Genomic DNA, 26,928 nt, shown 5'->3' on the forward strand with positions numbered 1-26,928 from the left:
TGCGCGTGATTTACCTATGGCGACTGCAGCAGAGGTCAAACAAAGGTTAACTTTTATTTACTTTTTATAAAATATTGAAAAAAGGCGGGCTGAGGGGCAGATTTTGTTCAGTGCTTTTAAGTTTAATACATGCAAATTCTGTAAAAACTGAATATTTCATAAATGCTTTGTGTAATAAGACGTTTATATAGTGTTATATGCAACTCAGATTAGAAATGTCAAAAACCTTACCTGCATCTGCGTGTCTATTTAATAATAATAATAATAATAATGATGATTTTATTAAAAACGACATTAACCCCAGGCTAATTGAACGTACCTTTCTTTAATTAACTAGTTTGTTTGCTGTACCACGAATTTTACCAGAACTTCGGTCAACATTTTTTTTAAATTTTTAGACATTTTTAAAAGAGTTCTCGTGAACTCTGTGGAGTTTGAGAAGTTACCCTGAAAAAACATTGAGGAAAAAACCAAACAAATCTGCATTATAAAATAGATACATGCTAAACAGGAAAGTTAATGTGATTCAATTATGCATAGTGACTGAAGGAGAGAGAGAGAGAGAGAGAGAGAGAGAGAGAGAGAGAGAGAGGCAGCAGCAGCAAGATGAGCTCTTAATTTAAACTAAAAAAATGTTAATCTAGAGTAAATTTAATTGTGAGAATTAAGAATATAAATCAGTAAGAACAAATAAAAAACAAATGGAAAACTTTTACTACAGAAATAAGACATCCAGGAAAAATTAAACAATTAAACAAGAAAGAAAGAAAGAAAGAAAGAAAGAAAGAAAGAAAGAAAGAAAGAAAGAAAGAGAAAGAAAGAAATAGAAAGAAAGCAAAAGAAAAGAACTGAACTGAAGAGGAAAAGAAAAGAAATAAGACCTCCAGGAAAATTAAACAAGAAAGAAAGAGAAAGAAAGAAAGAAACAGAAAGAAAGAGAAATAAACAGAAAGAAAGAGAAAGAAACAGAAAGAAATAGAAAGAAACAGACAAATTGAAATAAACAGAAAGAAAGAAAAAGAAAAGAACTGAAGAGGAAAATAAAAGGTAAGCCTTTTTAATATAACAAATTAACTAAAACCTAATAGCTAAAAACTCTCAGTCACTGAAAGCAGCTGAAACCGGTTGGTTTTTGGCAGTTGGTCGGAATGGATAAATGTATCAATTTAGACCTGCAGAGTGGGAGGGGCCAGACTAGCAGTGTAATCCGATACCCTGATGAGGTCACCAGTGCAAAGGCAAAGAAGCTGTATAAGAACAAGCTAATGAAGGAGTCCCCAGAGACACTGATAACAGACTGCAGCCTGGCTGGGGGCAAGAGGACCAAAACCAACCTGCTGTTCTATACACAGCACCCCACTGCCTGGCACACAGCCCTCTGCACAGCACATAGTAATATCAAGCTGGGAGGGATTTGCAAAGGAAGGCAACTGCGTATAGGAGATGAAACTGACCCTGACAGCACAAGGCTCAGCATCAATGTGTTTTATAATGGCACTATTATGATTCAGGGAACTGAGGCCAGCCTAGAACTATTCGAGAAAGATTTCCAGGCTCTAAAAGAACTGGCTGAGAAGGAGAAAAAAAATCCAGAGGTACTAGACCCAGAACAGCAGCCAGCTCCCCACACCGCAGACACAGCCCCCTGCAGCCCCCACACTGCAGACACAGCCCCCTGCAGCTCCCCCACTGCAGCCCCCCGCACCCCCCCGCTCACCCCCAGACTGCCCAGCACAGTGCAGCACTTGAAGGAATGCCTCTCACTGCTGGAGGTGGAGTTTGCAGAATTCAAGGAGCTCACCCTGACCACGCTGACAGAGAACGACCTCGTGCAGCAGATAAGAGACGAGGTGAGGCAGGTGAGGAACGAGGCCAGGGCTTCCATCAGGGAGCTGGTAGCTGAGATGGGAGAGTTGCGGCAGGACAACGAGGCCCTGAGAAACGAGCTGGCCAAGCTGAGAGAGGAGCTGCAGCGCAAAGAGAGGAGCATACAGAGCCTGAGAGAGCAGCTACTCAGAGTCACACCTCCTCCCCCCCACCCAGAACAGCAACACCACAGCCAGCCCAAGAACACAGGAGCTCCAGCAAGCAGGGCCTGTCTGACTGACACCGACACCGATACACACACCACATCATCCCACACACACACTGATCCAAACACACACCCCACTCCCCCAGCACACCCCGACAGTGAGACACTCCCCCCCACCACACACACTACCCCCCACTCCCCCACCACACACACTGATCCAAACACACACCCCACTCCCCCAGCACACCCCGACAGTGAGACACTCCCCCCCACCACACACACTACCCCCCACTCCCCCACCACACACACTGCCCCTCCCTCCCACATCACACACACTGCCCCAGAGACACAGACTCCCTCGAGTAGACAGGCTAATAAAATATACAGCTCCAAGGTAGCCATTCTTATCGACTCCAACGGGAAGTACTTGAACCAGCGAAGACTCTTCCCCAGCAGCCGGGTAGCAAAATTCTGGTGCCCAACTACAGAAAGGGCGCTCCAGCTGCTGTGCCAGTCGACCCTGAGAGACCCCGAGCACATTATCATCCACACTGGCACCAACGACCTGGGCTCTCAGGGGGAAGATGTGGCCGAGTCGGTAAGGAGAGTAGCGGAGAAGGCCACAAAGGAGTTCCCTGGTGCGAAGATAGTGATCTCCACCCTGCTGCCCAGAGAGGACGTCCCCCAGCACACTATTCAGAGGATGAACAGTGACATCTCCAGAGGCTGTGCCCTTCTGCCTAATGTCCACTTGGCACACCACCCCACCCTGAGCACGCTGCACCTGTACGACCATGTACACCTCGACCAGGAAGGCGTTAGGATCTTCGCCAAAAACCTAAAGGACACTGCCATGGGCCGAGACCCCGCCAGCCACCCCCGAAACAGGAGCACACCGGACCACCACCAAGGACAGCGCAGCCCTGTGCTTACGAGGAGACCCCCCCAAGAACACCAGCCTCTGCAGCCTGGACACCGGCAGCACACACTACAACAGACCAGAAGAGCCCAGCCCAGCAGAGCCCAGCCCAGAGGGACCCAGCCCAGCAGAGCCCAGCCCAGAGGGATCCAGCCCAACAGAGCCCAGCCCAGAGGGATCCAGGAACAGCAGCAGCTCCAGCACAGCAGTCAGACAGAGCAGCAGCAACACAGCTATGCAGCAGCTGCTTCCAAACCAAGGACCCTAGCCAGCTCTGAGATGGGGGAGATACGGCAGCTCCTGAACTTAATTTTCAAAATCATGAGCTAAGTACACCCCACTCTAAATGTATTAGAAAAGAAATGTACAACTAATAATAATTAGAATAAGAAAATAATACAAATAATAAGAAAATACTTAATAGTGTAAAACATGTTACTGATTTATGTTCAATGTTTCTGACATTATATTTTATTCTAGATAATAATTATAAATAGCTTAAATTATAAATATGAGATCGCTTACAATTAGCTCCTGGAATATTCAGGGTTTGTGTTCGTCAGTGTTTGGGCTGAAGAGCACAGACCCTGAATTCATCAGAAATATAAATAACATAGATATAATTATTCTCCACGAGACGTGGTGCCGTGCTGATGTGTCCACTCACTGTCCCTCAGGCTACAGGGAGATTATAGTGCCCTCCCTGAAACACTCACACGTAAAACGTGGCAGAGACTCAGGGGGGATCATTGTGTGGTACAGAGAGGAGCTCACCGACTCTATTAGACCAATAAGAACAGGAGAGACCCACCTGTGGCTAAAAATGAGTAATAGCATTGTCACCTGCCAAACAGATATCTACCTGTGTGCAGCCTACATCCCCCCATCGGACTCCCCTTATTACAAGGAAGACACCTTCCATGATCTCCAGACAGAGATCTGCCACTTCCAGGCCCAGGGAAGTGTGCTGCTCTGCGGTGACTTTAATGCCAGAACAGGCACTCTGCCTGACTTCATGAACTCACAGGGCAACAGCCACATATTCGGACAATCCCCTCTGTACCACACGCACATGACTACAAACAGGAATAGCCATGACAGTGTGGTAAATAAAAATGGGAGACAATTATTGAATCTCTGTCAAGGCCTAGGCCTCTATATCATGAATGGCAGGATCAGAGGGGACTCTTTAGGTAGGTTTACATACAGCTCAGCTCTTGGTAACAGTGTGGTGGACTATGCCATCACTGACCTGGACCCCTCCTCTATTAATGCATTCACTGTCAGACCACAAACCCCCCTGTCAGATCACAGTCAAATCACTGTGTTCATAAAAAGAACAGAGCAGATCAACAACACACAGACACAGCCCTGTAAGCTGTACAATCTAAATCATTCCTACAGATGGGCTCCAAACAGCACAGAAATATACAAAGAAGCAATTGGCACCAATGAAATAGAAACCCTAATACACACATTTCAAAACACACAGTATCAACACACAAAAACAGGAGTAACTCTGGCTGTAAAAGATTTGAATAACATATTTAGAAAAGCAGCAGAAAAATCTAAATTAAAAATAGTAAATCGGAAAAACAACCAAAAGAATAAATTCAAAGAAAAGTGGTTTGATGAAGAATGTAAAACTAGAAGGGAAAAACTAAGACAGCTATCCAATCAAAAACATAAAGATCCAGACAGCCCAGATTTACGCCTCAGATACTGTGAGGCACTGAATCAATACAAACACACTCTAAGAAATAAAAAACAAGACCATATTAATAAACAACTCAGCGAAATTGAGGAGTCAATAAACCAAAATCATTTTTGGGAAACCTGGAACAACCTAAATTCAACAAAAAAAGAAGAATTGGCCATCCAAAATGGAAACATTTGGAAAAAACATTTTGAAAACCTTTACAAAGAAATACAAAACAAAGAACAAAAAACTCAAAATGCCATTTGTGAAAAACTAAAAAATTTAGAATCCTGTATTAAGGACAATCAGAACCCCCTCGACACCCCAATCACGGTGGAGGAGCTGAGTGATAAACTCAAGGCCCTCAAATCAAAAAAAGCAAGTGGACCTGACAGCATCAACGCTGAGATGCTCAAACACAGCAGCCCCAAGCTGCAGGAGGCCCTGCTCAAACTCCTCAATCTTGTACTGAGAGCTGGGTATTTCCCTGAGACCTGGAACCAAGGGCTTATAACACCCATATATAAAAGTGGAGACAAATTCGACCCCAATAACTACCGGGGCATCTGTGTGAGCAGTAATCTGGGGAAGGTGTTCTGCAGTATCATTAACGCCCGGATACTGGCCTTCCTTACCGAACACAGTGTCCTGAGTAAGAGTCAGATTGGATTTCTACCAAAACACCGCACTTCTGATCATGTTTACACCCTACACACCCTAATCAATAAACACGTCCATCAAACTAATAAAGGAAAAATATTCGCTTGCTTTATAGACTTTAAAAAGGCATTTGATTCAATTTGGCATAAAGGACTATTTCTTAAACTTCTTCAAAGTGGTGTAGGGGGTAAAGTCTATGACATCATAAAATCGATGTACTCAGAAAATAAGTGTGGTGTGAAAATTGGCAACAAAAGAACAGAATTCTTCACACAAGGGCGTGGGGTGAGACAGGGCTGCAGTCTGAGCCCAACACTGTTCAACATCTATATCAATGAGCTGGCCACAGTGTTGGAGCAGTCTGCAGCCCCTGGCCTCACTCTACATGACACTGAAGTCAAGTTTCTGCTCTATGCAGATGACCTGGTCCTGCTGTCACCCACAGAGCAGGGGCTGCAGCAGAGCCTGGCACTGCTAGAGCAGTACTGTCAGACCTGGGCCCTGGCAGTAAACATGAACAAGACCAGAGTCATGATATTCCAGAAGAAAGCCAGATCTCAGGGAAATAAGTACCACTTCACTCTAGGTAACACCACCCTAGAGCACACCAGCAGCTACACATACCTGGGTCTGACCATCAGTGCGTCAGGGAGCTTTAACCTGGCAGTGAATGCACTAAAGGAGAAAGCACGCAGGGCTTTTTATGCCATAAAGAGGAGGCTCTACAATATAAATCCCCCCGTCAAAATTTGGCTCAAAATTTTTGAAAGTGTAATTCAGCCAATTGCTCTCTATGGCAGTGAAGTGTGGGGTCCAATCACCAACCAGGACTACACAAAATGGGACAAACACCCCACAGAAACCCTGCATGCAGAGTTCTGTAAAAACATCATGAGATTACAAAGAAAAACACCAAACAATGCATGCAGGGCTGAATTAGGCCTTTATCCATTGATTATTAACATCCAAAAAAGAGCATTAAAATACTGGATTCATCTAAAAACTAGTGACCCAAACTCACTCCATCATAAAGCCCTGCAATACCAAGAGCTCAGCCCAGAAAAGAGTCCCCTCAGCCAGCTGGTCCTGAAGCTCACTGAGCTGAGCAACACTGACATCAGTCAGCTTCAGGACAGCACTGCAAAAACAATTCCAATTAGTGTCAACCAAATTATAAAACACCTGAAACACTCCTATCTGGACCATTGGGATACAAACACTAAAACACAAAACAAACTAGAGTGCTATCGGACCCTAAATAGAAATTACACCCTGGCAGAATACCTGGTAACTGTCAGAAACACAAAGCAGAGGCAGATCCTGACCAAATACCGGCTCAGTGACCACAACCTGGCCATTGAAAAAGGCCGACAGAGGCAAACCTGGCTGGCCAGGGAGAACAGGCACTGTGGTCACTGTGAGACAGGAGAGGTCGAGACAGAGATTCACTTCCTGACACACTGTGAAAAATATAAAAACATAAGGGACATTTTCTTCCCCAAATTCTGTGATTTAGTCCCAGAATTCCCAAAAATGTGTGATACCCAGAAGCTGTCAATCCTGCTGGGGGAAGACAAACACACAGCCAGACTGGCCGGTCAATACGTGGAGACCTGTCATAGCCTGAGGGACAGACCGTGAACACGTCACACTAGAGAGGGAAAAGAGAGAGGGAGGGAGGGAGGGATTCTGTTTAATATAGAAAGAGGGAGGGAGGGAGGGAGGGGGTATTGTTTAATTGAGGGAGGGGGGATTCTGTTTAATAGAGGGAGGGAGGGGGATTCTGTTTAATATAGAGGGGGGAAGGGGGTACTGTTTGATATAGAGGGGAAGGGAGGGATTCTGTTTACTGTATTAATATAGAGGGAGGAGGGATACTGTTAGTATTAAGAAAAATTCTTTGTCTGTATATTTGAGTTGGTTATGCCATGTATGTGCTTTGGCAACACAATTATTTTTATTGTCATGCCAATAAAGCCAATTTGAATTTGAATTTGAATTTGAATTTGAGAGGGAGAGAGAGAGAGAGCGAGAGAGAGCGAGAGAGAGCGAGAGAGAGAGAGAGAGAGAGAGAGAGAGAGAGAGAGAGAGAGAGAGAGAGAGAGAGAGAGAGAGAGAGAGAGAGAGAGAGAGAGAGAGAGAGAGAGAGAGAGAGAGAGAGAGAGAGAGAGAGAGAGAGAGAGAGAGAGAATGAATGAACAAGCCTTATTATTCACCGGAACACAAAATTAGGTTGACGCGACTCAGTTTTTTTTATTATGACTTATTTTTATTTTTTTTATTTTACAAAAATCTTCTTAACGTGTAAAATTCATTCTTCTCCATATATGCTGCATAGCACACTCTTTCATTTATATTTCATGTAAAACCATCCTCTCTTTATTTTTAGAATATACAACACTGTAGGACAACCCTGCGCATATCTGTTGCAAATGATAGTCTCTCAAATTTTAAAACGGTCTAACATTTTGTATTTATAAAACGTAAGAAAAGTCTGGGTTCTAATTTAAAAGCACAGAATCTAGTCTTTTATTAAAATGTTTCTTGTGTTTTAGATCCTAGCGGCGGGCTGTTCCATGCATTTCTAACTCTGTGTGTAAAGCAAGGCTCCCCATCTCCTGTACTAAACTCACCCTCTCGTTCTCTCTGTGCTAAACACGAAGACGGGTCGTGGGGTTAATTATAAGATCATACCATCCACCACCACACATGTTTCATGTAATATTAAAAAAAAAACACAACACAGGCTTCCCTTATATATTTATGATAATTCCAGTGGTTCCGTGTTGTCTTTTAAACCCTTTGCCCTAGAATTGTTAACGTGGTTATATTGTATTGTACAAGAAATTTAATATAATGGTAAAGGTCAGACTTCTAAGTGACCATGCAGATATACCACGTGCCACTTTGAATCTTCTGTTCCGAGTGTTACTGTAGGGATGCGAGCAATCTCAATAGGACTGGTGGAGGGTATATCAAGGATCCGATGTGGGGGTCTAATAAAGACCAGCCCTTCCCTTTCCAACAGCGATGCTGGAGAGTTTGTTATTTTGGAGGAGTGTTGCAATGATATTAGAAAAAAAAAAAAATTACATTCATAAAAAAAAAAAAAGTTTTGTCATTATTATATATATATATATATATAAAAAGTATGAATCACAAACGGTGTTTGGTATTGAAATTTGTACTGCAAGTAAAGTTCAGAAGGCACTTGATCTCAGCTCTGGAATTGCACTCTGGTTCCTTCGATCGAGTCGTTTCTAGGAGTTTGTTCTCAACTGGTAATCTGAAACGAAAAAAGAATGTGTTAAGCTAACCAACAGTAGATGCTTTCTCATTAACGCTGCTTAAGTTTGATTGCAATGGTGATTTTACTTAGCAGATAGCGACAGATGGGCATGGAGACTGAACTGCTCCTTCCCTCCCTCACCCCCCTAAGAGAAAGGGTGCTCCCTCCAGTCCAGGGCAGGCTTGAGGCATGGAGACTGAACTGCTCCCTCCCTCCCTCCCTCACCCCCCTAAGAGAAAGGGTGCTCCCTCCAGTCCAGGGCAGGCTTGAGGCACGGAGTCTGAACTGCTCCCTCCCTCCCTCACCCCCCCTAAGAGAAAGCCCTCCATGACCCTGACAGATTCCCTGCTAGCTCACCTCCACTCTGAGTGATGTACCTGACCCAGGGCAAAGCCTGGTAGCCACTCTTCTCTATGATCTTCATGTATCGCACCTGGAGAACAAGCACACAGAGAGGCGGCTGGGTTAGTTACACATCTTGTTTTAAAAAGGCATTCTGAAGTACAACCAAAAACGTGATAATAATAATAATAATAATTTATTTGGAAACGTTTATTTGCGTCTCCTCACCTGGATCCCAGACACAGTGAAGTAGGGGATTTCAAACTTCACGGTGATGGGCGGTCTCCCCTCCAGCTCGTCTTTGTCCACGCTGGGCAGTCCGAAGTGAGCTCTCATGAGAAACTCCTTCCCACCCTGAGGGTCAGCGAGAGCGTGCGTTAAGGTTCATGGGGGGGGGGGGAGGGGGAGGAGAGGGGAGAGGGGAGGAGAGGGTTCAGTACACATCGGACACGTTAGTGAATCTTTTCACTCTCTTTTAAATTACTTTGCAGGAATAAAACATTTTGATGTGTTGCATGTTATAATGCATTTAAGACCTAGCGAGAAAATGGGTTTATTATTCATATAACACAGGAATGTGCACGGGAGCTGTTCCCAGTCCTCCCAGTACTCACTGGGAATGACTTGATGGTCCAGATCACCACGTTCTTCTCCGGCACGTACTTGGCGCTGCCCACGCTGGTTTTGAACCGCGGCGAGTCGACGTCGCTGGGAACGGGCACCGAGATCTGAACACTGTTGGCGACCGACTGCTTCTTAAATTGACCCTTCGCCTGGCGGGAGAGAGGAAGAAAACAAACAGTGACAGGGTGGTCTGCGGGTCAGAGTTCACACGCTGATCGCGAAGGAGGATCGGCTTCTATTCAGGAGATCAGGACGCCCTCACGACTCGGAACGGTTCAGATTTTATAACCGATTACACGACGTACAGAAATGAAGGGCTGCCTCAAACCCACTTGGTTTGGGGGGTCCACCCCCTGCCTTGCTGGACGAGGCGGTAGACCCCCCATAACAGACAGTACTAATGGGGGAGACACAGGGGTGGAGCTTGGAATGCGAACGTCTGTTTACACAGCTCTGATTGGCCAGGATTGGATGATGTAACGTGTGTTGGGAGCTGTCCTTCCTCCACAGCCTTAAGCCGAGGGAACACAGAGCCAATTTTTCAGAAACAGTGGCTGGTTCTGGGAGACCACTGGGAGACCACTGGGAGACCCCTCCCCCCCAGTCTCCCCTGGTGTGCAGCGCAGTGTCCTGAAACCTAGTCTCCTGAAACCAAGTCCCAAGCCACAAAGTGGCTTTGTGTTGTTCCCTGAGCTTTAGTTTATAAACTTCATTAAAAACACACAACTTTTTAAATAATATTTAACTTTCACTCCATCGCAGTGCTTCTTTTAGTTAAGCATCATGAAATAATAACAACAATATTATTAATAATAATCATAATAAGTTTCTACCTTCACCATGATTTCAACTCGGCTGTGGGAGAATTTCTCAATCACAGACTCGATCCAGATCAACGGTTTTACCTGCAAACAAAGAGAGTTTGAAACATTCCTCACTTGCGTATATTACTTGAGCTCTCGATTCATTCTAGAACTTAAAACAGCGGGGTTTCTGAAAAATCTAGCGTGACACGTCCGCCACACTTACAACTTTGTTGTAAATGAGAATTTGTTCTCAAATCGACTCATCAAAATAAAAGGTTTTGATTGGTCGATTGACAAGCGACCAGTTTCGCCCAGGTGAAAGATAGAGAGGGTCTTTTTTTTTTTTTTTTTTTAGCCTGCAGTATACAAGTCTCCTCGCAGCCAGAGGGAGGGGCCGGGAGGCTCGCTTACGTGGGTGTTGATGCGGTAGGACATGAGTTCGGAGTCTCCGTCGGGAGGGATGAAGGAGATGGTGCGGTCGTTCTCGAAACGGGACAGTCGCACACACTGGTGGAACTTGACGTCTTCCATCACCACCGACTTGCCTTTGTCTCCTGCCAACGACCAAGAAGAAGAATATAAAAATGATTGGTTGTTATTTGTCCAGGTCACACCCCGGCCCGCCCCGATTACAGGTGATGGGGGCGTGGCAGGCCAAATCTGCGAAAAATGGGAGTGTTCTGCGGAGCATCTTGTGCATTTTAGTATTTATATTAATAATAGAAATCAAGTAAACGTGATCCTATCCAACAACGTATAGGTTAAATACTTGTAATTTAAATTCTCAAGCGTTTGTCAGTAAAATCTTTTCAACTCCTACGTTTTGAAGGAGACAAAAACAGCTGTTAAATTTAAGATAAACTAAAACCGAACAGCTATATTTCCGGAGACTCTAGCAGTCTGTTCGTGATCAAAGTAGCTGCAGAACACAGAAGGAAGTTTCCGCGGGAGCCGACGAATCCTCAGGAATTTCGTTCTCCGCAGAACCGCCTCTAGCGACGGGAAGGGAGTTGCAGTGGGCGTACGTACGGCCGGTGAGCCCGAAGAGGACCCGGTCATTGAGACCCAGTCTGAGCTCCGGCATCCCCGACAGCATCACTTTCAGCTTGACGCTGCCCACGATGTCACTGCTCAGCACGTTCCCGTTGGCGTTCACCTGACAGGGGAAAAAAGAGAGCGGTCACCGCTGAAGAACCAAGAACTTAAACTTCCTGCCTTCCCTCTCCTTTCACCTCTTTATTTTCAACTCCCCAATTTAATTGTTCCTAGCAGCTCCCCTATAACAGCTCAGGAGGTCAGTGGGAGTCCGATCTCCCGCGACTAAACCAGTCACCTCTTCACAGGCTACTCCACAGTAGATTATTATTATTATTTATTTCTTAGCAGACGCCCTTATCCAGGTCGACTTACAACTGTTACAAGATATCACATTATTTTTTTACACATTATTTTTACATACAATTCCCCATTTATACAGTTGGGTTTTTACTGGAGCAATCTAGGTAAAGTACCTTGCTCAAGGGTACAGCAGCAGTGTCCCCCACCTGGGATTGAACCCACGACCCTCCGGTCAAGAGTCCAGAGGCCTAACCACTACTCCACACTGCTGCCCCAGATACCTGATTTTTTTTTTTTTTCTCGATTGCTTTCTAGTTTGGGATCCAGTGCTTGCCCCCTCGGCCCCCCCCTCGCCCCCTCGCCCCCCCCCCCCGCTCACCAGCAGGTTGACGGACTCAATGACGTCGATGAAGACCTCGTTCTTCTTGTATTTTATGCCCTCGGAGCGCCAGGACACGGCGTTGGTCACAGTGTTGGGCACACGCAGCTTGGTGACCTCCAGCTTGTTCCCTTCCTGAGTGATGTACCTGGAACAGGGGAAGGACGGGTTGTTAAATCAATTAAACCTGACCCGACTCTCCCCTCCCCGGTCCTGGAACCATGGGGTTCTGAGCAGCCCTGTTCAATACACCCGGACTCACTCCTGCAGGATTTGGCTGTCGGTCGTCTGGGGAAAGCCGAAGTCCATGAGCTCGTCCAGCAGCTCATAAACCACCACGAAGTTATCCTGGATGCTCTCCTCCTCCAGCTCCTTGAAATACTCGGTGAAGACCTGCCGAGAACAGCAGGACAGACTCAAGGAAAGGAGACCATTCAGCCCTTCAGTGCCCATCCGGTTCCTAGCGGCCGGCTGATCTCAAAACAGTTTCTAAAAAGGATGCCAATGATTTAGCACCAAGAACGCGTCCAACACACTTAACGCTGCGTCGAGTGTCTCCCACCCTCTGTCCTAAGTTTCTACTTAACCCTTTAAAAGGACAAGGGACGTACATGTCTCACAAATAAAAAAACAATGCTAACTTTCTTATTTTTGTAACAAGGTGCACAAAACAGGGTTTAAAATGTACTGACAGACAGACGGGTTTATCCAGAATTGTCAGTTTCCTCCTCGTGATACTCGAGTCGCTCTCAAATGTAAGTAGTGTTTGAATGACGACCGCTTGATCCCTGAATGGGTTCGATTCTGAACCAGCGTCCTCTGGTCGGGGTTTCTGCATGGGCTAAGGTTACAACGGTCATCTCCTTTTAAGATCTTAACAGACTGCAATCAATTCACCCCCGCTGATGTTTTCTGTTGGCTCCAGGCTAACTTGTGGTTTAGTTTTGAAATGCCAGCGCGCAAATCTTACCTCGACTAGCTTGTAAAGGAAGGAGTAAACCAGGGAGGCGTTGGAGTTCTTCATGGTGAGAGCCACCACTGGATTCAGAGAAGTCAAGGAAAATGACCACATGCAATGATTCCCAACTAGGGTTGCCACCCTTTTATGTACTTTGACCCCCTGTCCGTTTTTTTTGGAAGATGTCCAGCAATTCTAAGCATTCTAATCTATTGGATATGTTCTTTAAAAAAAGGTGTTACAATAAACAATTTAATATAACATGTTGTGCTTGTATGAGTGAAACTCAAATACTATAACACAGCGGTGTGTAAATGCACCAGAATGAATTGAAGTAACAACGTAAGCCACCAAAACGCTGTGCCGTGATGTTTTTTCTTGCGTGCTCACCGCTGTGTGTTATCTGGTGTGAGCATGCGCGCTGCTGTTAAGTTTGACAGCCCTTTGAATGAAGAAGCGCGAAACTATGAAGTAGCATACTGTAACGTTAGTCACAATGGCAGAGACAACTGAAGAAGTAGACAATAGGAGGGGATGGGACGTCCGGGATTCTCAAAGGTGGCAACCCTATTACCAACGGCAGCAGAGAGGCCGAGCAAAGCATTAATCTCGAAGCCTGAAAACGGTTTGAGATGTCAGCCAGACCAAACCCTTAGCAGACCTACGTGTACCTCGCCCTACTGCTAGACGCCTTTTTTGGGGTTCCTTGCTCACTTTACTTTGGAATACGCAGATCCTCTCGAACACCGAAGAGGATGGCGGCCACTGATCACTGCTGCCAAATCACTCCCTCTACTGCAGTCCTGTGTAGCTGTAGTCAGACCCTGTAATCTAGCAAGATGCCTTGGATAAAGGCGTCTGTCAAACACACACATGCATACATACATAAATAATAATGGGGTGTGGCTGCCTATAGAAAATGGTACCCGAACCACTTTTCCGGTTCGACTGCGCCACCTAAGTGAACACGTGATGTGTCGGGCTCCTCTTATTAAAATAAAAGATTTCATCTCGTGCAGTTTGGTTGAGAGGGACTGGAAACCTTTATACAAGAAAAGGCCATTCGAATTTACTTCCAACAATGGATAAAAAAAAACCAACAGCTTCACACGCGTGTTCAAAAGGATACAGTACAGATTACTGTGCTTGATCCACAGGAAGTGCACTTTCCCACGCGAGAGGAGCGGGCAGGTTAGCCCCTCCTCTTCCTGTTGCGTCAGCAGAGGCAGGAAGTGGTCAATCTCCGTCGTGTCGACGTCACCTTTGTAGTTCCGACTGATCAGCACCTGAGGAAGAGAGAGAGATGAAACTACAGCGGTGGAGAAATGGTTTGCAACCCCCTATAGCATGAACTCACTCTGCTTCATGAAGTCGAATGAAACCCGCTGAATAACGTTAACATATTGAATTGCACACAACGCTTTGGAGTGTTCCCAGATACTTAACGAGAAAAACTGACAATTAAAAAATGTGACATTTTGAAAATCTAACATGAAATACTACTGTACTACTATTATGGCTTCCGGTAGACTTTTACAATATAGTTTTGTAGTTTCTTGTGATTGCTTGACGTTAAAGAAATGATCTTATGTTCAGATTTTTTTATGTCTCAAATTTAAAATTGTAGGTGATGCTAAACTTTTGGTCAGAGCTGTACACCCAGAACAAGGGAAGCTCACACGGGACTCACACCAGCTGTGAAACCGCACAGAGACAACGGGGGCATTTACAATACCCACAATGCATCCGCAGACCCAGGAGGCTGTTTTAATGCAGAGAAATAAGAAACCTCAAAACATGACATGACCCCCCGGCCGGCTATTTTTGTTTGTCATTGGAATCGGGGTCAGACACAAAAAAACTTCTCAAAGTGAATGCTCTAGGAGATCTGTGTTAGCGGTAATAAACGTTAAATAATAAATAACATGATTTAATCCACACTGTATTATAAAATCTTGTAAGAATCGTTTATTTATTTATTTTATTTTTTACTAAAAGGAGAAATACATTTTAACGTAGCTAGTAAACTATTGCAACAGGTCGAGCGAGTAAAAACGCCTCGTTTCTGAGGAAATATAAACCTCAGGAAAGAGAACACGCCACTGCGAGTTATTTATTGACCATTTTAAAAACAAGGTTTAAAATGAACAATGTGTTACAAAATACAAAAAAAGATAAACAAACAGTACAGAATCTAAGCCAATATGATCATTTGGTTATGTTATGAAAAATAATTTATATATATATATATATATATATATATATATATATATATATATATATATATATATATATATATACACACATACACACACACATACACATATATATATACACACACAGTATATATGTTTAATGATTTTGTTAAAATAACATGAAACTATTCAAATATGTACACAAAGTGCATGCAGTGTTATATCAGCCCATAACACCATGTGTGTATGTAATATATAGATATATAGATAGAGTATATTACAAAAAAACTTATTTCTTGTACTATATCTCTGTCTAGATTGACAGGCTCGCTCACCTTTCCTTTCATATCCAAAATGAACACCGCGGAAGCAGACATCGTGATTTATATTTCTATAATGTAAAAAAAAAACCTTAACTTAACTTGCGCCTTGGTTAATGCTGTTAAAATATGAAACAGTCTTCCTCGGCTTTACAATGTACAAAAAAATATATACGAAAGTGCGTGAAGCAGAAAGAGTCTATACATATATACATATATCTCTTTGACCACAGACTCCGATTTCCTCCTTTCAGGGCCCGGTTGCTATTATTAACTACTTCAACCCCACGTCATCAAATCCAGGTGAACCATTTACAGCGACTTACCTGGGCGTCTTAAAGGGGAGGTGCACAACGTTCCGCCGACTTTAAATGCAATGGGCCCCTTTCACCAAATAAAACAGACAACAGTTTTGCAGCTGATAACTGCATAGCTTTGTATTTATGTATTTGTAATACGATGGGCATATATGGTAGTAGTCAGTATATAATTCTATAATGATATGGTACCTTTCCACATAACGTTGGTCGTTTTCTGTGCTTTCAAAGCGGGCATATAATTATTTATGATTTAATAACTGCCATGAAATAACGACTGCCTGGCAAGGCAATATTTCATGATAAATATATAGGCATGAACGATTCAATACAGGGTCGTGGAACGGCTGACCGTCCTCCAGATCTAAGGATATTAAACGCCGCATTTTTTTTTTCAATGGATTTCTGATTTATCTTCAAGGTTACAAACTAATACTTGCAGGTGTCCCGCATGGCCGCTTGTGGGCGCCAGACTACGTTGGCGTTCTACGTGGTAGGTGATTGTATTTTCTCTAGGTAGGTGATTGTATTTTTTTTTATAAGTATTGTATTATTATTTTTAAAATGTGTCAATAAAAAGGCGAGCATTTGGTTTGACATAATGTGTGTCTTGAGTTTCCACAACCAAGGTTGACGGTGGATAAAAGCTTAAGCAACTGGCGCCCATAGTCCGCCATGTTGGCTCTATGTGCTCTTAACCGAGTTCCACGATTCAGCCTCCATATTTGGTCCAAAATGGCTTCGATTTCATAACTTCCTGTGCACCTTTTCACAAAGATAGTGTATATGTTCTTTCTGAAATCTTTATATATATATATATACAATAACACTATTTTGACATTCAGAGCACACAAATACATGTGTGTCAAGGATTATGCAGTTTATAAATTACATAGAAAGGCTAATTATTATTATTAGTTTATTTAGCAGACATCTTTATCCAAGGCGACTTACAGAGACTAGGTTGTGTGAACTATGCATCAGCTGCAGAGTCACTTACAACTACGTCTCACCCGAAAGACGGAGCACAAGGAGGTGAAGTGACTTGCTCAGGGTCACACAATGAGTCAGTGGCTGAGGTGGGATTTGAACCGGGGACCTCCTGGTTACAAGCCCTTTTCTTTAACAACTGGACCACACAGCCTCCTAATGTGTACACCCTTTCTTTTAGGAGGGGGGGGGGGGGGGTGAGGGAGGGAGGGAGCAGTTCAGTCTCTGTGCCTCAAGCCTGCCCTGGACTGGAGGGAGCCCCCTTTCTCTTAGGGGGGTGAGGGAGGAAGGGAGCAGTTCAGCCTCCTTGCCTCAAGCCTGCCCTGGACTGGAGGGAGCACCCTTTCTCTTAGGGGGGTGAGGGAGGAAGGGAGCAGTTCAGTCTCCATGCCTCAGCCTGCCGTGGACTGGAGGGAGCACCCTTTCTCTTAGGGGGGTGAGGGAGGAAGGGAGCAGTTCAGTCTCCATGTCTCAAGCCTGCCGTGGACTGGAGGGAGCACCCTTTCTCTTAGGGGGGGTGAGGGAGGGTAGGTATATGTTCTTCTAGTTAACCCAAAACACGATTATAAATATAGCACAGAGAGGGGAAGCTGAGTATACACCTCCCAAGTTTTCCCCTGGTGTGCCGCGCAGTGGCACTGAAACCTAGTCTGCAGAAACCAAGTTCCAATCCACGAAGCTGCTCCGTGTTCCCTCGGCTTCAGAGCTCTTCTGGCTGTGTATTTTTTTCCCACCCATGCAATTTCATCCCCTCCCACTCCCCTCCCCCCCTCCCGCAGCATTCAAACCACACAGCCCTCATAGCGCATTTCTCCTGCAGAGGGGCCGGTACTGCGCAAGCGCACATACGAGCCGGTTGAGCGAGCGAGACAGAAGGGAAAAAAAAAAACAAAAAGAGGGGGTCGACTGCAGCGCGAGCTCGATCTCGAGATAGTGAGGCGAGCGAGAAAAAAGACAGGAGGAGAAGAGAGGAGGAGAAAGAGAAAGAGAAAGAGAGAGAGAGAGAGAGAGAGAGAAAGAGAGAGAGAGAGAGAGAGAGAGAGAGAGGTGGCGGTTCTTTGTTTTCTGTAAAGAAAGGGGGGAAAAAAACAGTTCCTCGGTTGACCAGAATTCACACACTCGGTAAGCGCGTTTCTTTTTTTTTTTTTTTTTTTATATCAGCGGTTATTTTATTATTTTTAAAACAACTCAGAATTCTCTCCCCCCCCCCCCCCCCCCCATTTTTATTTCTCTCTCTTCTTTCTCTCTGTCTCGCCGTTTCGGTTTTAAACCGGATTAATTTATTTGCGGTTCATATCAATGAATGGACTGGGTTGCCTCCGCGGAGATACGGGAGGCCGGGTGGATCAAATAAAACTTATCAAAAAAAAGGGTTGGCTTTTAAAAAATATATATATATTATTCGCTTTTTTTTTAAATGTCGTGTTGTTTTAAAGGGAACCAGCATGGCCGGATTATCGTTTTCTTTGTTTTGTTATTTGTACAGTTTATTATTTTTTATTTCCTCCTTCCCATTTCTTTACAGATTTTTTTTTAGACTGTTTACTATTTCAAAAGGACCGAGCAGTTTTGTTTTTAAAGAAAGTAACCGCTAAGAATTGTATTTAATTATTACGTTGCTTTGTAATCTCATTACAGCATAGTATTGTTAAAAAAGGTGGATGCAATACCTTACTATAGCAATATATTTACATTTATTTTCTTAAATGGTTCGACTATATATATATATTTTTTATATATATTATTAAAAAAATCTGTTTTTAATGGCGGTAGGTTACAGATACATATCTAGTTTGCTAATTCATTCTTTGTACGGACATTTTCTCTTCTTTTCGTGGGATTTACATACACTTCACAAGTCTCGATTTGTATGAGCTAATAAATATAATATATTTAAAAAAAAAAAAAAAATTATGCACGATGTGGTGTTTTTATTTTAACTCGTCTGTTTATTTTTTGTTTTGAGGCTGGACTGTCAAATAATACAAGGTCTCGTTGTCTGCCAGCACAGTTTTTTTATTGCCTGTCTGAATTCACACATCTGTTAAAATGGTATTTTGTTAGTTTTGAAGAGTTCAGTTTTTCTAATCGAATATTATCCTGACTTTTGCTGGTTTTCAAGGCCCATAAATAATGCTGTTGCTTTCGTTTTATGGTTTGTGGGATCTCTGGACACATCCTATAAATAGATAAATGTTCATATTGGCATGAAATGTGGTCAGCTGGTTTATAATGAAAATAATAAATACATCAATAATAAAATCGATAACTTAAGCCGGCTTTATTTTGAAGACAATTTATCCTTCTGAGGGTTTAAAAGTAAAAGGCGGTTGTAGTTTTTTTGTTTTTTTGTTTCCTGATTTTCAAATTGATGTACTGCCTGTACTCTAATACATCTATGAAAAAATAAGAGCTGTCTGATAATGCTGTTTTTAATTCTCCAAGCAAAAATGTATTTCAGTTGTCTACGAGAATCGATTATTAAGTGTATGGATAAGTTTAAAAAAACACAAAAAAAAAACACTAATCGCCATAGAAATACTGACCAGCCTCTAGACTCGACAACAGAGCTCAGTTGTTTACATTTCAGTCAAAATAATGATAGAGGCCATGTGCGAAACTGAACTTTTTAAAACATTGTGTCACTTCCTGTTGCAACAAATGACATTTCTATGGGTACCAATTTCCTGTTGGTAAAAATAGTTAGCGACCAGGCTAGCGTTGAATGTTTTGTCACAAGTATATATATATATATATATATATATATATATATATATATATATATATATATATATATATATATATATTAAACAGCGGCATATTTCAAGTTAGCTGTAACATTTTCATAAGTGACTCAAATGATTGGTTACACCAATATTATACAATGACGTCAGCGTTACGGTGTGCAGTATGTGCTGTACTGGGGGTATGAATTAAAAACATATTTCAAACTGCCTTTCTAAATCCTGTTAACCTTGCAACTGCATTGTCATGAGAATACCAGTCGCGTTTTTAGATATTTTTTTTGTGGCTATAGTTGAGTAAGCTCTTTGTTTTCAACACTTTAATTCGGGTATTCAATGGATGGAAATTATTCCAGCTTTTAAGTGCTAGATTTAGCCCCTGTGGGTGTGTGGGTAACACATTTAGGTGTGTCTTATTAAACTCAGAGTAAAACCAGGAATGGATCAAACTGCTATGTTAATGGGAGGCCTATTTCCATCCCTGGTATGTTACATGGTATGGAGGCTGTGTGGTACAGTGGTTAAAGAAAAGGGCTTGTAACCAGGAGGTCCCCGGTTCAAATCCCACCTCAGCCACGGACTCATTTTGTGACCCCTGAGCAAGTCACTGAACCTCCTTGTGCTCCGTCTTTCAGGTGAGACGTAGTTGTAAGTGACTCTGCAGCTGATGCATAGTTCACACACCCTAGTCTCTGTAAGTCGCCTTGGATAAAGGCGTCTGCTAAATAAACACAGAATAATATTTTTATAATGTCATCTTTTAGCTTGTAAAGCGCCGAGCGCTGCTTGCCAAGATGCTAAATCTATGCCTGGGGTGTTTCTGTTCCAGTTCCTTCTTAAAATCAATTCCCTTTTAAATCAGTCCCAACACGTGAGTGATCAAAATTGCAATCGGCAGTATTCTGTTAAAAAGAGCTTCTCACAACGGCAAGAAATTACTTCCATTGAAGTCGTCGTTATTTTAGTCAATTTAAATTGGCTTCAAATAAAAGAGCTTGATTATGTTGTCTCTAAAATATCAGCGGGAATTCCTTTTTGAAGGAACTGATGATAAAAAAAGGAACTGGAATATGGAATCCAGGACTTGACCCCAGCTCTGCTCAAAGCTACAAGAACTGACGGCAGCGAGAACTGAATGTTCTCTTGTTTTTAAATATCCTGTTCTGGGAAACAGAAGGGGCGACGCTAGTGATGGCAAAAACCCTTGCATAACATCACATCGCATTGGCTTGGGTTTTAGAACAGGTTTGTGTTCGCTGTGTACAGACCTCTAAAGCATTGGGAACACGAAGCCACTTTGTGGTTTGGAACTTGGTTTCTGGAGACCAGGTTTCAGTGCCATTGCATGGCACACCAGGGGAGACTTGTGGGGTTTGATACAGCAACCTCAAACTAGGTCTCCCGGAACCAGGTTTCAAGCCGCTGTTCCTGAAGCGTCTCTGTGTTCCTTCAGCGAGATCTACAAGCTCTTTGGAGGTGGAGGTAGCGGCCCAAGTTTTTGCTTTGAGCTTGTCTAGTGTTTTTGCAAATCCATTTGTAACGCCTGGCTTGAATCAAACTGCTGTATTTATTGAGAGTCTGAATTCCTTCCCTGGATAAGAAACGCCTGGTGGATGAAAACAGGGCTGGAAATAAGACTCCCATTGCACAGCAATTTGAGCCGTTCCTGGTTTTACTAGGAGTTTAATAGGACGTACCTGAGCTTGTTGCCTAGACACACTGGGGCTGATCAAGTAGTATGTAAAACCTAGTATGTAAAAACTGCTATGCAAAAGGAGTGTGTGCAGGTGGGTGTGTTTCTGTTGAAGCATAACGACTAGGCGTCGGCTGGAGAATTATCCTATTGTGAGCGGTTTTGCGACCGCTGTTTAGTATTGAATGTTTGCCTTTTTGTTTTTTGTTCTCTAAACGTCTCATTTATTATTATTTGTTTATTTAGCAGATGCCTTTATCCAAGGCGACTTACAGAGACTAGGGTGTGTGAACTATGCATCAGCTGCAGAGTCACTTACAACTACGTCTCACCCCGAAAGACGGAGCACAAGGAGGTGAAGTGACTTGCTCAGGGTCACACAGTGAGTCAGTGGCTGAGGTGGGATTTGAACCGGGGACCTCCTGGTTACAAGCCCTTTTCTTTAACCACTGGACCACGCAGCCTCCTTTTCATTTGTAATGAAAAGCGTGAGTTGAGGGTGGGTGTCAGTTTCTGTTTTTCGATTCAGATTCCTTTTTAAAATCAATCCCCAGTTCTCGTTCCCCCTCTTTTTTTAATCAATTCCAACACGTCGCTGATCAATTTTAATGAGCTGTGTTCTCTTAGAAGGAGCGTCTCACAGGGGTGGCAACAAATGACTTCAGTTGAAGTCGCTGTTTGTTTAGTCCATTTTTTTTTTTTTAAATTGGTTTCAAATGAAAGCAGCAGCTGAACAATTTAAATTATCAATTCCAGTTCCGTCGACGGGATAGAAATCAGCAGGAGTTGATTTTTAAAAGGCAGTTGGAATTGAAAAACAGGTATTCCGACGCTGTCAGCATGAGCATCCGTATTAACAATACCGCAAGCCTTCTGAAACGCAGAATGTCCCCCGTGAACAAAAGAAGTGACCGCTGATCTCAAAAAAGTTTATTTCATCCCTTTTTCATTTGATAAAAAAAAAAAAAATTCTTCTCTCTTTGTCCCTTTTCCTTAACAGGACGGATCTCACACATTCGCTTGCAGGACCACCTGAAGATGTCAACTCCAGACCCCCCGATGGGAGGGACTCCCCGACCTGGCCCCTCTCCTGGCCCGGGCCCTTCCCCAGGAGCCATGATGGGCCCCAGCCCCGGCCCCTCTCCGGGCTCTGCGCACAGCATGATGGGTCCGAGCCCGGGACCCCCAGCCGCAGGGCACCCCCAGGGCCCTTCCGGGTACCCTCAGGAGAACATGCATCAAATGCACAAGGTGAGAGCTTGGGGAGCTACGTCGAACAAACGAGGTCCTGCTGGAAGCGACTCTGCAGCAGCAGCAGCAGTTGTTGATGCATAGCTCACCCCCCTAGTCTTGTGTAAGTCGCTTTGGTTGAAAGCGTCCCCTGCTAAATGACTAATTTTATATTAATAAAATGCAGCTGACCTAAACTGTAAATCCTTTAAGGCACAAGGGACATATGTGTCCCACAAATAAAAATATACTAGCTTTCTGATTTTTTGTGTACGAGGTACACGAAACAGGGTTTGACAGATTGCCTGTTTCCTCCTTGTGATGCTTGAGTTGCTCTCAAATGTGTTTTGAAAAAGAAACCGTTTGACCAATAATTATTATTATTATTATTATTATTATTATTATTATTATTATTATTATTATTTATTTCTTAGCAGACGCCCTTATCCAGGGCGACTTACAATCGTAAGCAAATACATTTCAAGTGTTACAATACAAGTAATACAATAAGAGCAAGAAATACAATAACTTTTGTTCAAGTGTGACAAACCACAATTCAATAATACAGCAGATAATAGTGATAGTTACATCAGGATATGATTAAATAGTGATAGTTACATCAGGATATGATTAAATACAAAATACTACAGGTTAAACACTTGGCAGATTACAGTATTCTGAAGTACAGGATTAAATGCAGTAAAATAGGGGGCAGATAAGAGCAAAATAAAGCACATTTAAATGAAGGGTGATAGTGTCCCAGGATACAAACAGAGGAGTTCTACAGGTGCTGTTTGAAGAAGTGAGTCTTAAGGAGGCGCCGGAATGTGGTCGGTTCCTTGTGTAGCTGAAGGAAGGTGTTTTTCTTACTTAGTTGGTGTAATTATTTGATTAATTTAACATTCCTCTCCAGGCCCTCAATGTTTCGTAGGTAGCGTACCTTGAAGTTACATTTTTTTTTTTTAAATCACCTGCAAAAAATATGAAGTGTCCAATTGAACAAATAACTAGATCTGTGATGTTAATGGAGAGGTTAAGCTTGATCCCTGTACTGGGCAGAGGTCTGTTGCCGTGCTGACTGCACTGTGCTCTGTGTCCCGCAGCCGATGGAGCCCATGCACGATAAGGTCCTGCCTGACGACCCTCGCTACAGCCAGATGAAGGTGATGGGGATGAGGCCCGGCCCTCACAGTGGGATGGGGCCCCCTCCAAGCCCCATGGACCAACACTCGCAAGGTACCCCCGTTTGCAGGCCCCCCAGTTTACCAACGAGATGCACGGAACAGGGTTTGAAATTTTACTGTCTAGGCTGGATCCTGTCGTCCGAATTGTCTGTTTCCTCCTCGTGGGTATTTGAAAAGAAAGCGTTTGAGTGTAGTTACCATGCAATCAGAATATAATCATTATAACAACGCACATTTCAAAGATGTATGTGGTGGCAGCTGTTTTGCATCAGTTCAACACACCCCAGTGTGAACGGTGCAAGCCCTGGTAACAGCGATTTCCTGTTCCTCTCCGCAGGCTACCCCTCCCCACTCGGAGGCTCCGAGCACGCCCCCAGCCCCGTACCCGCCAACGGGCCCCCATCGGGTCCCCTGATGCCCCAGGGCCCGGGTGGGGTTCCCCTGGACGGAGCAGACCCCCAGAACATGGGCCAGCAGAACCGAGGCGGCCCGACACCATTCAACCAGAACCAGCTGCACCAGCTCCGCGCCCAGATCATGGCTTACAAGATGCTGGCTCGCGGGCAGCAGCTGCCGGACCACCTCCAGATGGCAGTCCAGGGGAAGAGACCCATGCCAGGGATGCCGTCGCAGATGCCAAGCCTACCTCCCCCCAGCGTTCCTGGGGCTGGACCGGGTCAAGGGCCTGGCCCCACCCCCTCCAACTACAACAGACCTCACGGTGAGAGCAGCCTGTTTTATTTATTTATTTTTATTACCCCTCTTATTACTTTATTCTAGCAGACGTCTCTTATCCAAGGCGACTTGCAGGTTTTACAGGGCAAATATAGTGTAGTTTACAGAACATAAGAAAGTTTACAAACGAGAGGAGGCCCCATTCAGCCCATCTTGCTCGTTTGGTTGTTAGTAGCTTATTGATCCCAGAATCTCATCAAGCAGCTTCTTGAAGGATCCCAGGGTGTCAGCTTCTACAACTGTGTGCAAATACTGCAAGAACTGATGACTGAAATATTTGCAGGCAACTTCCATTGTGGACATATTTACAACAGCAAATGTTATAAAGTGCATTGAGTAGTTATGCTAATTTTGCAGCATGCAGATTTTAGTGAATATTTGTTGCCAGCTAATATCTTAGACTTCTTTTTAAACGAGTGTGTAGCAAACGTGGAGTACAAAGCAGGATGTACCTATAAACTGACTTTTTATTTTTTTCGGCAGGAATGGTTGGACCCAACATGCCTCCCCCGGGACCCTCTGGGCTCCCCCCAGGGATGCAGGGCCAGCCCCTCAATGGCCCCCCCAAACCCTGGGCAGAAGGTGAGCACACACTTCAAAATGAGCTGGGTGACCAGGGGAATACATCTAAGAGCTGTATACATCTAGAGCTCTCTCTCTCTCTCTCTCTCTCTCTCTCTCTCTCTCTCTCTCTCTCTCTCTCTCTCTCTCTTGTATTTTCTTAACCAATGGCCTGGATTCTTTTTAGTAAAGCGTTTTTTTTTTTTTTTTTTAACCCATCCGTTTCTTAAATACACAAGCTGTTTTTTATTTTTTGTAATTTGACACGCTCTCTAAATCAGTATGCTACAATTCTAAAAGTTTTCAATCTTTCAGAAGTGTAAAATGACAGGCGTCTTTACAGCATATATTTTCGGCGTCCTATTTTGAGGACAATGAAGCTAAATATTGTATTTAAAAAAAAAAAAATGAATCCACATTAATGTTGTAAAGTTACAGCACTTTCATGATAATTTTTTTACCCATTTAAAAAAAAAAAAATAATAATCTGATTAAGTTTTAAATGTGTTTAATACTGAAGTTTAAATGTTTTGGAGGAAACAACAACCCAGAATCGAATGTTCTTAGTTTACAGGATATTAAAACCCTGTAAAATCTGACCCTGTATGTATTTACATTCCCCTTCTGTCGCTGCGTGCTCAATTTCTACCACGTTAAGTTTCGTATCTATCTGTTTTATAATGCATGTATCAGTTTTCATTTCGAAGTTATGGCAGGGCAACTTCTCGAACTCCGTAGAGTTCACGCAAACAGTTATTTTAAAAATAAGACTGTTTTAATTCGTTTTTTTGTTTTCAGGACCCATGGTGAACGCAGCAGCCCCGACCAGCACCCCTCAGAAGCTGATCCCTCCCCAGCCGACGGGCCGCCCCTCTCCCGCTCCCCCTTCTGTACCCCCGGCTGCCTCCCCCGTCATGCCCCCCCAGACCCAGTCCCCCGGCCAGCCGGTCCAGCCCCCTCCCATGGTGCAGCTGCACCAGAAACAGAACCGCGTCACTCCCATCCAGAAACCGCGGGGCCTGGACCCTGTAGAGATCCTGCAGGAGCGGGAGTACAGGTAGGGGGCGCCGTTTCACACACAACTCGCCAAGCTGTCAATCGCAACATCTCCACTGTGCTGATCTGAGAACCAAATGTGATTTACTATTTATTTATTTGTTTGGCAGCTCCTTTTATTCAAGGCGATTTAACAGGGCAGTGCAGGGTTACAATGCAAGCTTAATATTTTTAAGTAGTATACCTTTACAGCAAGTACAAATAAAACTACTAGAATACAATACGAGCTTCACCAGCTAGAATGCGAAGCTCTACCCTGAGCTGCGCAGTGTTTTTTTTTTAATCTTATTCCTGGGTTCTGTGCATCCTTGGGTTTGCAGGCTGCAGGCGCGCATTGCACACCGGATACTGGAGCTGGAAAACCTCCCGGGATCGCTGGCAGGAGACCTGAGGACCAAAGCAACCATCGAACTGAAAGCACTGAGGCTGCTCAGCTTTCAGAGACAGGTATGCCTCTCCAGCAGTCAGTGCTGCCTGGTCCTGGAAAGCCCCGATCCAGCTGTTTATATGTGTCTTTACATCATCACTGGATCTGGAACACTTGTTAATCCTTGACTAATTAAGCCAATAACTGGTTCAATTAAGTAACTTGAGAGATTGTTTGAAAGGAAAACCAGCAGCCCCAGTAGCTCTCCAGGACCACGTTTGGAGAGCCCCCTGCTCTACACGCCAAGCGTTTTTGACCTTTGTAAGCCTTTGACATTAAAAAGACTTCTCGTCTCAACGCTTCACTGAATCGCATTTCTTTTAGTGTTTCTAGTCCAGCACCCAGCTCTGAAGGTTAACTGTTAGGAATTCTTCATGCAACTATAGGGAAGGATTTTTTTTTTTGTTGCCTGATTTGTTCAAATATCTGG

At 43.8% G+C, this 26,928-nt stretch overlaps 2 protein-coding genes across 4 annotated transcripts in view; one reads left to right on the forward strand and one right to left on the reverse strand.

Annotated features, from left to right (window-relative positions):
• Positions 1-7,846: 7,846 nt before the first annotated feature.
• LOC117966838 (AP-1 complex subunit mu-2-like) lies at positions 7,847-15,853 on the reverse strand. Its single transcript, XM_059007994.1, has 12 exons — positions 15,577-15,853; positions 14,176-14,332; positions 13,059-13,126; positions 12,351-12,481; positions 12,089-12,236; positions 11,401-11,527; positions 10,783-10,925; positions 10,399-10,470; positions 9,556-9,714; positions 9,170-9,295; positions 8,957-9,032; positions 7,847-8,596 (listed from the first exon to the last, which is right to left on the reverse strand). Exons 1-12 carry the CDS (start codon positions 15,616-15,618, stop codon positions 8,571-8,573), a joined length of 1,275 nt encoding a protein of 424 aa, XP_058863977.1. The 5' UTR covers positions 15,619-15,853; the 3' UTR covers positions 7,847-8,570.
• A 1,819-nt stretch (positions 15,854-17,672) lies between these two features.
• The window catches only part of LOC117966877 (transcription activator BRG1), a 31,295-nt gene continuing 22,039 nt past the window's right edge, over positions 17,673-26,928 (forward strand). For all 3 annotated transcript variants that reach the window (XM_059007861.1, XM_059007863.1, XM_059007862.1), the window contains exons 1-7: positions 17,673-17,990; positions 22,306-22,556; positions 23,639-23,771; positions 24,057-24,440; positions 24,938-25,036; positions 25,814-26,072; positions 26,392-26,518. In XM_059007861.1, the coding sequence (XP_058863844.1) occupies positions 22,344-22,556; positions 23,639-23,771; positions 24,057-24,440; positions 24,938-25,036; positions 25,814-26,072; positions 26,392-26,518 (1,215 nt within the window). In that variant the 5' untranslated portion in view covers positions 17,673-17,990; positions 22,306-22,343. The remainder of the gene's footprint in view (positions 17,991-22,305; positions 22,557-23,638; positions 23,772-24,056; positions 24,441-24,937; positions 25,037-25,813; positions 26,073-26,391; positions 26,519-26,928) is intronic.

The sequence above is a fragment of the Acipenser ruthenus genome, chromosome 36, assembly GCF_902713425.1.
Source record: "Acipenser ruthenus chromosome 36, fAciRut3.2 maternal haplotype, whole genome shotgun sequence".
Lineage (NCBI taxonomy): Eukaryota > Metazoa > Chordata > Actinopteri > Acipenseriformes > Acipenseridae > Acipenser > Acipenser ruthenus.

Coding starts and splice junctions, on each gene's coding strand:
- LOC117966838 (XM_059007994.1), bottom strand. CDS start 15,618: ATGTCTGCTTCCGCGGTGTTCATTTTGGATATGAAAGGAAAG. Junction 14,333..15,576: donor TTTTGGATATGAAAGGAAAG/GTGAGCGAGCCT, acceptor TCTCTTCCTCAG/GTGCTGATCAGTCGGAACTA. Junction 11,528..12,088: donor TTGAGTCCGTCAACCTGCTG/GTGAGCGGGGGG, acceptor TTCCCCTGTCAG/GTGAACGCCAACGGGAACGT.